This window comes from Helobdella robusta, assembly GCF_000326865.2.
Source record: "Helobdella robusta unplaced genomic scaffold HELROscaffold_75, whole genome shotgun sequence".
Classification (NCBI taxonomy): domain Eukaryota; kingdom Metazoa; phylum Annelida; class Clitellata; order Rhynchobdellida; family Glossiphoniidae; genus Helobdella; species Helobdella robusta.
In genome coordinates this window covers 44,944-56,885 of record NW_008705426.1, presented here as the reverse complement: position 1 = coordinate 56,885, position 11,942 = coordinate 44,944, and the positions used below count along the sequence as shown (strand labels likewise).

Here is an 11,942-nt window from a genome sequence, read left to right as displayed (position 1 = left end):
TGGTGGTGATAGGAAGAGGAAAAGAAAAGTTAATCAAGATTCTAGTGCAGGTCGGTACTTTAATTAGATCAAATCTTCAAGGTTTCACTGATACAAGTCGTTGCTTAATTATTTAGATTAACAGTTGGTGATTTATTAGGATATGTTGTGTGATTCAATTGATGTTAAGTAATTGAGGCTTTGATGTCTGACAGAAAAAATGACTCGATGTGATGTAAAGAGGAGCATCGACATGAGTGAAGTTAGTTATCGGTTGCATTCATATTTTCATTATTATTGATTTGTGGATTTTATTTCTTTATATTAATTATTTCATCATTTGATTTTCCATGAAACATTCGACCAACTAAATAATAATAATTATTGTAGTGTCATGCGGGTAGTCCTGGAAGGCCACCCAACACATTGAACATACCAAGCAACAGCAGCAGCAACAACAACAACAACAACAATGCTCCCAGCAACAACAACATTGTCAGTAACAGTAGCAACAAAAACAATTCACCTTCTAATGTTTGTTCTCTTTTTATCATAGCAATGTTTGTGTTGATGGTATTGTGATAAAATAATGGAATGGTGGTGTGGCGTGGTGTGAGGCAATAGTCTGGTTGGGCAGTTAACATGTAAGTGACAACCTCCAGAGCCATGCAAATATGATGAGCACGTACGAAAACAACAACATCTTATTAAACATTCAACAACAACATCTGCTGCCGCCACCACAAAATGTTGCCATGCCAAGCCCTGGCAGACCCTACAACTGTACCACGGGATTCCTTGTTTCAAAAAATACACAAGTATGACTATGATCATTACACGCTTGCTGATGATGGTGATGCTCAAAATTTATATTTTTTTAGGTCTTTTGATTTTTTTCATCTATAATTCATTCATAAACCTTTTATGTGACCTACTGCTATATTCTTCATCACTTCATATCTATTGCCTTTTTTCTCCTACCAACCCCAACAACAGACCGACATGACATCCCAGCAACTCGAAGCTCTTGAGAACAAATCAACTTGCGAACTTGCCAAAAAAGATGCAGCCATCGATAAATTAGAACTTGTTAGTTTTGTTCCTGTTGATGTTGTTGTGCTGCTCAGTCAATATATCACCCATTCAGTTATTAATTAAATAATTGAAATGATCAAATTGAACAATGTAGGATAAGGAGGAAGTGATGAAGCAAGTGCAGTCACATCAGAAACAAGTTGAAAGGCACAAGGAGACTATTCAGAAATGCATCAACATCACCAAAATGTTACTCATCGAAAAGGTGGTCCAACACATTCATTTTTTACTAATAAGTAACTAACGCCAACAGCTCATCAACACATCACCTAACAACAACAGAGCAACCTAGAGAAAAAGTCTGCAAGGCAACGATGCATGGAGAATCGATTGAGGTTGGGACAGTTTGTGACGCAAAGACAAGGAGCAAGTTTTGTAGAAAACTGGGTGGATGGATATGCATTTGCTGATCTCATCAAGTTAGTCGTTGTGGCTCTCGTTGTACTGAATGTGATGCTGATGCTTAGTTGTATGAAGGATTCTCATCCTGTTATGTTTATGTGGTATACTTAATCCATTCACCTAAAATATTCACTCACACACACACATACACACAGGCAGCAGGAGAGGATAACGCAAGAAAGAGAGGAAATAGAGAAGCAGAGAAAAGTGTTGGGGAAGAAAAAACCAACCAGCTCTGGTTCCAGTGCAATCTCATCCAAATCCAACAAAGCTGTCAAGGAGAACAACGAAGGATTCCTCAGGCCAAATGATAAGCCGTTTGTATAATTTTATAATCTTGGGCTGATGATGACGACGATGATGGCGACGACAATGGAAGGATTTCTATGATGATAAATATTTGTTTACTTGGTGCCAATGATGACATCATAATAAAAACAACTGCTCATAATCTGTTCGGATTCACAAACACACAAACCCCAGTTTGACAGCAATGCATCCACACACATCCACAAACACACAAACCCCAGTTTGACAGCAACAGAATTTTACGAGCAGGATGAGATAATGAAGTTGAGGCAGGCAGCTCTGAAGAAAGAGGATACTGACCTGCAGTTGGAACTGGAGAAGCTGGAGCAAGAAAGAAACATCCACATCAGGGAGCTGAAAAGGATCCACAGTGAAGATGCTTCTAGGTGCTGTTCTCGCCGTCCTCGTTGATTGCTCTTGCTCTTTGTTTGTTTGTTTGTGTGTTGTTGTGGTTCTGTTGTTTGCGCAAATTTGCTATCTGAGTTCTGTAATTTTAAAGATTTCAACCATGTTAACAGATTCAACAATCACCAGATCCTGAATGACAGATACCTACTACTCAGTCTACTTGGCAAGGGAGGATTCAGTGAGGTTCACAAGGTCTGTCTGCATCTTTTTGTTTGTGCAAGGGTTGATATTGTTCCTGCTGATGCTGCCGTTATTGCTGCCATCGTAATTATTTGCATCATCCTTATCACCCCCAACCGACCAATCATCCTACTGACCAATCAACCAACAAACCAACCAGGGTTTTGACTTGAAAGACCAACGCTATGCAGCTTGCAAAATCCACCAACTGAACAAAGATTGGAAAGATGATAAAAAAGCAAACTACATAAAGTATATTGTTGATGGGGTTGTTGTTGTTGTGGTTCCCTTGGAGACGTTGCTTTCGTTGGCTCTGTATATGATAATAATGTAGAAAGCTGTAGGAAATAATAAAAATGATAATAAAAGTAATGATGATGATGATGATTTTTTTGTAGACATGCTTTAAGAGAGTACAACATACACAAGCAACTGGACCATCCGAGGATCGTGCATCTGTACGATGTTTTTGAAATCGACAACAACTCGTTCGTTTTGTTTAGTTGTTTTTGAAAAGGAGTGATGAATTTATGGTGATGTGCCGAAATGTACGTGATGGTGATAGGACCAACAATTCTGTCAACGACAACCATCTAACTGTAAGATATATGTGTACATTCTTTTACACACAAACACACACACGCTTTGACAGGTTCTGTACTGTGATGGAATATTGTGAAGGCAACGACCTTGACTTTTATTTGAAGCAGAACAAATGTTTGCCCGAGAAGGAGTCCAGATCAATTGTGATGCAGACTGTCAATGCTCTAAAGTACCTCAACGAGATCAAACCGCCTGTCATACATTATGATCTCAAACCTGGTCCGTGTGTGTTTGTGTGTGCTTGTGTGTGTGTCTGTGTGCATATGTGTTTGTGTGATTGACTGAGCTGTGTGTTTGGGAGTTTTGAATGAATGAGTGAATAGTTGTACGAGGAATGAATGATGCAAACACCAGGAAACATCCTACTAGGGAGTGGAGGTTTTTCAAAAGCTGACTCGAGTCAGCAGGGCAGTGTTTCTGTCAGCGGCGAGATCAAGATAACTGATTTCGGTCTCAGCAAGGTAATGGATGATGAAAATTACAGCCCAGATTGTGGCATGGACCTCACCTCCCAGGGGGCTGGCACTTACTGGTTGGTGGGGCTCTCCTTGCTTTTTTGTTACGTGATTCACCGGTATATTGGACTGAGATTATCTGATATGCGGTTGTTTAAAAATATCACAGATTTGCATGCGTTGTTCAATTTCAAATGTATGGATGCGCATGTACATGTATGTGCATGTGTGTGATGATGTTCCTGTTTAATAGGTATCTGCCACCAGAATGTTTCGTGGTGGGTAAGGAGCCTCCAAAAATATCATCGAAGGTGGATGTTTGGTCCGTGGGCGTCATCTTTTATCAGTGTTTGTATGGCAAGAAGGTACTGTGATGACGATGATATAGTTATTATCATTATTTTTGTTGTTATTATTCAAATCATGAATACTAGACATTGAACTATGCATCAGCACACATTCCCAACATGACAGCGATTTCATTAATTACTTCCATATAACACCATCATTAACGGCAGCCATTCGGACACAACCTATCACAAGCGGCCATCCTGGAGGAAAACACGATTTTGAAGGCAACTGAAGTCATGTTTCCAAGCAAGCCACTTGTCTCTAATGAGGCCAAGGTTGGTTGCATGCTATTCAGATTAGGATGATGATGGTGATTGTAATGGTTAGGGTTAGGGTATTACGTATTTACCTTACAACACCGTGACAGCATGGTAGCAATAGCAAAATCTCACAACCTCACACACGCGCCAAAAAACATCACAACAACAGAACTTCATACGCCGATGTTTGACCTATAAGAAAGATGACAGGCCAGATGTCCTGACCCTATCAGCTGATGACTATCTCAAACCGCCGACGCTCAAATCAAAGTAATCATGATTTAATTACTACCATTACTATCACCGTTATAATAACAATTCATCACCATCTTAATCGTCATCAGGAAATTCTCAGAAGATAGTTCCAGTCAAAGTTCTTTATAAAAAGATTATGCTGTTGGAAATGGTGGATGAAAATTCAAAATTAGAAGATGATGAAGATGGTGATGATGATGGGGTGGGAATATAAAAATGGTCTTAATGGTGATAAAGAAGTAAATATTTATGGTGCTGATGGTGATGATGATAAAATACTACCTGTTATGATGTTTGTGTTGATGATACTTGGTTCAATTTGTGTAGCATCACAATGAAAATAACATTCATTTGTTTTTGGGTATTGGTTTATTTGCATGCATGTCCTCCCATGTAGGTGAGTGAGTGGTGAATGAATAAATATATATGCATGTATGTATGTGTGTGTGTGGGTGGTATGGATTTTTTTTCTCTTAAGTTTGTAGTTGAAGGTATCTTTTAATCATTAAGATAATGGTTTAAAATGTTTTAAAATTGTTCATTGTGTTTGATGAGTGTATGTGTACATATTCAACTTACTTACCTACCAGTGCATGTGTATTCATATATTTTCATCAATCTACATACCGTTTTAAATTATCGTCAAAATTTTATAATTTCGTTCCGTTACCATCTGTGCTTATTAATGTTCGATAATAATTCATCTTTATTTCGATTTCTGACAGCTTTTATGAACTTATCACAGGAATTAAATTATTTTTTGTCATCGTTAACATCATCATTATTAATGTGTCTCTTGGGGCAGTCGTGTCACGAGCATCAATGATGTTTTCAAGCTATTAAAATGATTATTAAATAATTATTTTTTTATTTAGTTCATTTATTCATACATTTCGAATTTTAACGAGGATGATGGTGAACAAGAAATTTCTTATTAAGTTTGCTGTCAAGCTGGCAGACACATTAAACGATAAGTTAAAGTTATATTTGTGTATGTATATTATATGCGTGTATGCATAGTATATATATATATATATATATATACAAGTCTGTCTGTTGTTTATCATTTCTGTGTTTATGTTCAGTCAGATCTTTTGATTGCATATTTTCAAATGACAATGTTTTTTAATTGTTTTCTAAAATAATGAATAAAATCGTTTCATGTTTCAATATAATATTTTTATAACTATGATGTTGAAGTCTTTGGAAGTTTGTTTTATAAACCAATTTTTGAACGGTTCTCGTTGAGGTTAATTTCATCTTTTTTCCTTCACTTTCTATTTTTTAACTTTCATCACTCATCGTTATCGCTCTGGTTATATATAAGTGTGTGTGTGTGTGTGTGTGTGTGTGTGTGTGTGTGTGGCTCAACACATTAATATAGAATAAAACTACATTTTTATATAAAAACAGTTAAATTTTTAGATACAACATGTAAAAACTTTTAAGACTGCAATTCACTTTTATCCTACGAAAGGTGCTTCGCTGAGGTTCGGTAGCTGCACTTGTGGCGCTAGGCTGACTGACTAAAACTCGTACGTTCTTGATCTTTTATAACTGTTAGTAGTATTCATTTAAAGTTAATAATTTTTTAATACATTTTTAAGTTTTCATTATAACAAGTGTCTTTAATTGCTTAATTTAATTTTAATATACTAGGAAGGAAAACCGATCGGCACGTCATGATGACAGCGTCCAACCAAACGCGTCTTCACGTTTTTTCTGTTACACTCTTGTCCTACCTAATGACACTAACTTGTTTGATGATTTTTTTGGATGCCGAGACTTCGGCGAAATTTAAAATAAAGAAAAAAAGCATTCTTGATTATGACGACGCCGATGTAGAAAGATTATTTGAACAATGGGAGGTCTGTTTGTAAAAAAATATTTTTCATTTTTTTTTATTGAAGATAAAATAATAAAGTGAAGATAATTAATTAAAAGAGTGGTCACCTGTACTGTAGTGTGATGGTAAATGTAACTTTTCCAAATTAGGTTTAAAAAAAAGAATAAATTTTAAATAAATTTAATTATTAAACTTTAAAATGTTTAAGTTTTAGTATAAAATAAACTACCTATAAAGAATAAAATTATGCAATTTTGATTAACTGAATATAAATTATGTGTCATTAACAGGAAAATGATGAACCATTAGAACCTGATGAATTGCCAGAATGGAAGCAGCCATCACCACAAATTGACCTGTCCAAGTTTCAAGATGGGGATGTTGAAGAAATGTTGAAAATGTCAAAAAAAAAGAAGACCCTTATGATGTTTGCCTCCGTTTCTGGTTTGTCTTTGTGATGTGTTTTTTATAGGCGGGGTTGGATTTATAAAAAGACCCTAACCCTGGGGCCTCTACAAGAAAAATGATTAAGACAAAACGTAACTTCAACATTGTTAAAAACACTCTTCACTAAAAAAATAGTTTTAAAATGTGGAATAACCTGAAAAAAGTAACAGGCCACCAACTTTTCAAAAAGGCATTTTGATGCTACAAATTATAAAATTTTTGGGTCTCCATTAAACAATTCTCAAAAAATTATGTAATAATAAATAAATAATTTAAATTTAAATTCCACTAAATAATTTGGGCCTCTACTTTTTCATTGCTCTAGGGCATCTATGGTACTAAATCCAGCCCTGTTTTTGGGTGTAGATTTTAAGGTGTTTATCCTAAGTTGTTTATTTTTTTTATTAGGGATAATGAGATCTACAGTATTTGGGTATAGTTTCTGATCATGGATTCATATGGACATGATGAATCTTGACAAATCCATATATACTTATCATGTGTTGTTTCAAAATTAAATACATTTTATAGCTGACACTCCATTTCACTTGACATACTTCCATATTGTATACTGCTGAGCTTTTAGTATATTTGATAGTAGTGATAGCAATGTAAGTCAAGTTACAAACATCAAATGTTCAAATTTACTTTAATAAAATTTATTCTGCCACTGGTTTATATCTGTCTAAACTGTATTTTTAGCATTGGATTATGATCTAACTAGTATTCTGGGGTTTAGGTTAGAGTCTGAATATGGCTGAGAAGCATCACAATCATAGGTTGTTAATGGCTTAGTTATTTATTCATCTAAGTTGTATGCTTTATTGACGATCACACAAAAGCTCTGATAACAACAACAAAACTAATTATATGAACAATGCAGGGAATCCAAATAAGAAAGAAACAGAATCAATATCACAACTTTGGCAGATGAGTTTATTTAATGCCAACATCGAAGTTCAAACGTTGGTGTCTTGAATCTTGAATATAATTTAAAACATTCTAATTGACAGTTTTTAATGGTTTATTAGTTACTATATTTATTGTTTTTGAGTTTTTTCATCCTTCATTCATTAGTGGTAAGTAATATTGGCCTTTATTTGGGTTTTGATATGATAATATATTGGTTTGTATAATAAATTAGCTCAGAGGTACAGCAAACTTAAAATGATAGCAGCCATGAAAAAAAGCATTGAAACCACAATACTATAAACATATTAATAAAAGGTACGTGGTGAGTGAAAATCGTGTCCTTTTGACATTAAAAGATGGATCGTTGGCGTGGGATGTTAAAGATTTTCTGATTCAGCAAGATAGATGTGATTTCGTGACCATCGAAGGCAAGGAGTACTTTGCTAAGGATCGTACACACCGTGTGCAGACCAGTTAGTTGGATGATGAGGAAGAGGTGGACGAGAGTGGTAGTAATGATTGCTGTGATGAAAATACTTGTAAATTGATATTAATAAAATTAATTCAATTGTGTGAATCAATCAACAGTTTTGTACAATGTTGTATGTCTACCTGTAATATTACCTTTAGCAATTTATGGCTTGTAACTGCATTTACTTAATTTTATATTTTTTGTCAATATACTAATCACCAGACAATTCGAAAAAAGGACATCAGAAGAGCTCTGAGAAGAATAAAATGGTGATCTTTCTTGCTACGTGTATATTTTATTGTTTATATGGTAGTCATGAGTGTTTATTTTTAAAATGAGTTTTCATTCATTTGAGGAACAGTTGGTTGCTATATTATAGTTTCAAGCATCTCGAACTCGTTATTATAATTATTTTTATATGATTTTTTAATTTATTATAATGTAATCGTGTTTCCTATACTCAAATTAACTTTTTCCATGTTGGATCGTTACATGCATGCATGTGAAGTTTTTTGTTTTTGAAAGAACTTCAAGATGTTAAACATTTTAAAAATTGCTGACAGACGGATTCTAAAAAGGGAAACAAGAAAAACAATGGAAAAGAAGAGTTGTGATATTTTTATATCAGCTACTGTCTTGCTGGACTCAACACAGCAGTGCGTTTCATATGATTTCATTGCTGCATATAATGGGTATCCACTCTTTTCTATAACTTTCGTCATCAACTGTTGTATGTAATATCCTTTCGTTCAAAATGTTCTTTGGAGTGTTTCATTTGCATCTTTTTCAAAACAATTACTTTTTTAATAAAATGGATTTTTTTATAAAATAAAATTTACTTTTTTATTGTTGGTAGTTGACACCAGTTTTTTTGTTATAGCACATGCGTTTCATGTGGAATATTCATAAATGAAACCCAGTGCAGTATATGTCAATGGGGGTTTCAATATAGTGAATATAATGAGCCATGTTCTTGAATAATAGAAGTAATTTCCTTTTTCTCAGCTAGCGGTGAATAGTGATCATGATTGTGATACTGCTTGAAGTGCAAAATCGCAAATGCGTGACTCGCATTGATTAATTTTAATTATTTTGAAAATTTTTAAAAGACGCGAATTGATATTTTTTTATTTTTAATTGTTCCATTAATTTATAGTGCTTCTTAATTTGTTATATTTATGACAAAAGTAGGATTAATACATGCTGCTTCTTCATAATGGTCTGATTGTTAATCCCGTATAAACCGTTTAAGTTTTTTTTTTTAAATTTTTTACTTAACCGGTACAAAAGGAAATTTTAAAAATGTCGAACGAAATTTCCATTTTTATTCTTTTTATTTTTTGTGGCCAACTCCATTTGAGCGAAGAAAATTTGTACCGTCTGGGTACAAAAACACATTATAACTTGTCACACGAGATTGATAAGCATGACAAGTTTACGCAACTGGCACCCGGTGACAATTTTCTACCTTCCGATAAGTTCTTGCACATGTACGGCAATTTCAGGCACGGAAGTCGATATCCGGGCAAAAAGGACGTCGTAAACGGTTTGAATATTACGGAGAAGCTAAAGAATTTAAACTTTCCGTCTGATAAATATCAAGAAATGCATTACGTAATTCAAGATATGAAAAATACGGAACATAGTAAGTTGTCGCCGTCAGGCAAACAAGAACATAGAGATATTGGTAGAAAATATGGCGGAATATTCAAGGATTTAAATTTTGGTAAAATCGATCCGAGCAATACAGTTTTTGGACACTCAAATGTATCGAGAGCTATGGAAAGCATGGAAGGGTTCATGGAAACCTTTTTGCCTGTTGTTGATCCTAAATCTAAGAACAATGCCTACAAAAGAGAAAACAAGAGATCTCTGCTGAGATTTTTTGAATTCTGCACTGAATATATCAATACAGTTAAAAACAATAAGACAATGGGGGAAGAAAAGAATACATTTATGAATAATAACAGGGAAAAACTGCTAAGTTACATAAAAGAAAAAGTTGGGCTACCAAACCTCGATTTAACAAATGGTTAACTTTTTATGTTTTGATATATCACTCAGGTTTAATTGAAAATTTTGAATTTTTTATTTAGGGGAGATAAGTGCATGGGTGACTATAGCAGGTATAGAATTGGCAATAAATCGTACTAATAACTGGCTTAAATATTTAGATGATAGAACTCTTGAAATCGTGGAATATGCCTCTGATTTATCAGTATTTTAAAGCTTTTTTTTTAAAATTTATTTATTTTTTTATTGAAGCTATGTAGCAGCTCAAAGTGATAATAATAATATTAATAAGTATGTAGAGGTTAAATCATTAATTATGGCTTCTAATCAGTTCACTTCTCAGAAATATGTTTTATACTTATTTACTTTTTTAATTTTTGTTGAAATTTACTAAATCTTTTGACCATATTACGAAACTCATTTCTTTCCAAAAATTATTGCTTAATTAAATTTTTTGAAACTGGTCGTTATTGAGATTTTAGAATCCAATTGTCTTTAGTTGATCTATCTTAATTAAGCATGTTTAATTGGCATCATTGTCATGTAAAAATATAATACTTGATACTCTTAAAAAATTTTGTTTAACGTTTGAATATTGACTGCTAGTTGTGTGTTGGCCTGGTAATGTTTCTTTTCATGAGAATATTATGATTCTAAATAAGAGTTCTTTCCTTCAAAATGTTCTGTTTCTTTCAGTATGCTGTTGGTTAATCTGTAGTACATAGTTGACATGTCGTAAATCTTCTCTTTAAAATTACATTTTTTTGTATAGTTCAGTTAAAAGGGCACCAAAAATCTGTTTCAATAATTTTTTATTATAACATTTAAACAGGCATATTGGGAGAAAGGCCCTGGTGTGAAAATAAACTATGCCATGAGTTGTGGAGTCATTAAAGAAATTTTTGGCATATATGATGAAATTCTGGCTAAAAAAAGGTTAGTTATGTCTAATAATCTGTTTACAGTTGAAATAAGTTTATCATTAGAATTGTTTTAAATGATTCATCAAACAACCACTTTTTATTTAATATGAACTTCATGCAGCAAGGAGATTGCAAGATTTTACTTTAGCCATGCTGAAACATTGATACCTCTGTTGAACATCATTGGATTGTTCAGGGGTGATCCACCATTGAAACATAACACTTTCGAAGCTAACAAGAACAGGGAGTTCAAAACAACCAGGGTTTCTCCCTTTGCCACTAATTTTGTTTTTGTACTTATGGAGCGTGAGAAAACAGCGTATATACGTCTCTATTTCAAAGGAGAACCCTACCAATTTAGCTTTTGTAAATCAAGCATTTGTGAATACTCGAAGGTAAAGCAATATTTGCAGGAATACATCACAAATTGTATTGACAGTACTGATTGCAGATATAAACCTGTTGGTCATTTGAAATTTTTTTTCCAGATATATTAGTAAGCCTGATTTATATCTTTAATATCACTCAGAATCCTTCCGACCGAAGAAATAATTATGTTGAACATGGTACTTTGAAGTTCCTAAACATGATATGCTGTTTGGGGATTATCAGTTACATTCTCATTTGATCAAGATTGAGCTTGGCCTCCTATAGTAATTCAGCCAAAATTAATTCCATGAAAAATTATTTTCACTTTGTTCCCATCGAATTTGACTCATTTATGCTTTGTTAATATATTCTGTTTACCTTATTTAATTTAATTTTGTGTTGTTTTTTAACAGTTTACACAAAAGTAAGTTTATCGTTTGCGTTGAATGAAAATTAAAAGTTTATTTTATATTTATGGCGTGTCGATGCTTGATATACGCGAATAGTTCAAACAACGTTGAACGTAACATGCGCCGTCGCAATAATTCTTTATTTTCAGTTGAAAAGGGGCTATCCATAAAGGATGTCGCGCTTTTTTTAGCGTTTTTGACCCCTCTCGTGTCATAAACTGTCACAAATCGACCGACCCCTCATAAATAAGCA

At 33.8% G+C, this 11,942-nt stretch overlaps 3 protein-coding genes across 3 annotated transcripts; all 3 read left to right on the top strand.

Moving 5' to 3' along the window:
* The first annotated feature begins 966 nt into the window (after positions 1 to 966).
* HELRODRAFT_103935 (hypothetical protein) lies at positions 967 to 5,483 on the top strand. Its single transcript, XM_009031502.1, has 14 exons — positions 967 to 1,077; positions 1,178 to 1,279; positions 1,357 to 1,493; positions 1,632 to 1,793; positions 2,007 to 2,171; positions 2,304 to 2,385; positions 2,534 to 2,625; positions 2,772 to 2,861; positions 3,026 to 3,195; positions 3,331 to 3,508; positions 3,685 to 3,796; positions 3,950 to 4,057; positions 4,212 to 4,312; positions 4,387 to 5,483. Exons 1-14 carry the CDS (start codon positions 982 to 984, stop codon positions 4,424 to 4,426), a joined length of 1,635 nt encoding a protein of 544 aa, XP_009029750.1. The 5' UTR covers positions 967 to 981; the 3' UTR covers positions 4,427 to 5,483.
* A 499-nt stretch (positions 5,484 to 5,982) lies between these two features.
* On the top strand, positions 5,983 to 7,980 carry HELRODRAFT_89932 (hypothetical protein; the record flags this gene model as incomplete). The annotated part of the gene is made up of 4 exons (XM_009031495.1): positions 5,983 to 6,165; positions 6,434 to 6,587; positions 7,474 to 7,555; positions 7,818 to 7,980. The coding sequence occupies 4 exons, from the start codon at positions 5,983 to 5,985 to the stop codon at positions 7,978 to 7,980; spliced, it is 582 nt and encodes a 193-aa protein (XP_009029743.1).
* Positions 7,981 to 9,276: 1,296 nt separating this feature from the next.
* On the top strand, positions 9,277 to 11,538 carry HELRODRAFT_181703 (hypothetical protein; the record flags this gene model as incomplete). Its single annotated transcript, XM_009031501.1, has 4 exons — positions 9,277 to 9,975; positions 10,820 to 10,923; positions 11,032 to 11,305; positions 11,440 to 11,538. The coding sequence occupies 4 exons, from the start codon at positions 9,277 to 9,279 to the stop codon at positions 11,536 to 11,538; spliced, it is 1,176 nt and encodes a 391-aa protein (XP_009029749.1).
* Positions 11,539 to 11,942: the final 404 nt, after the last annotated feature.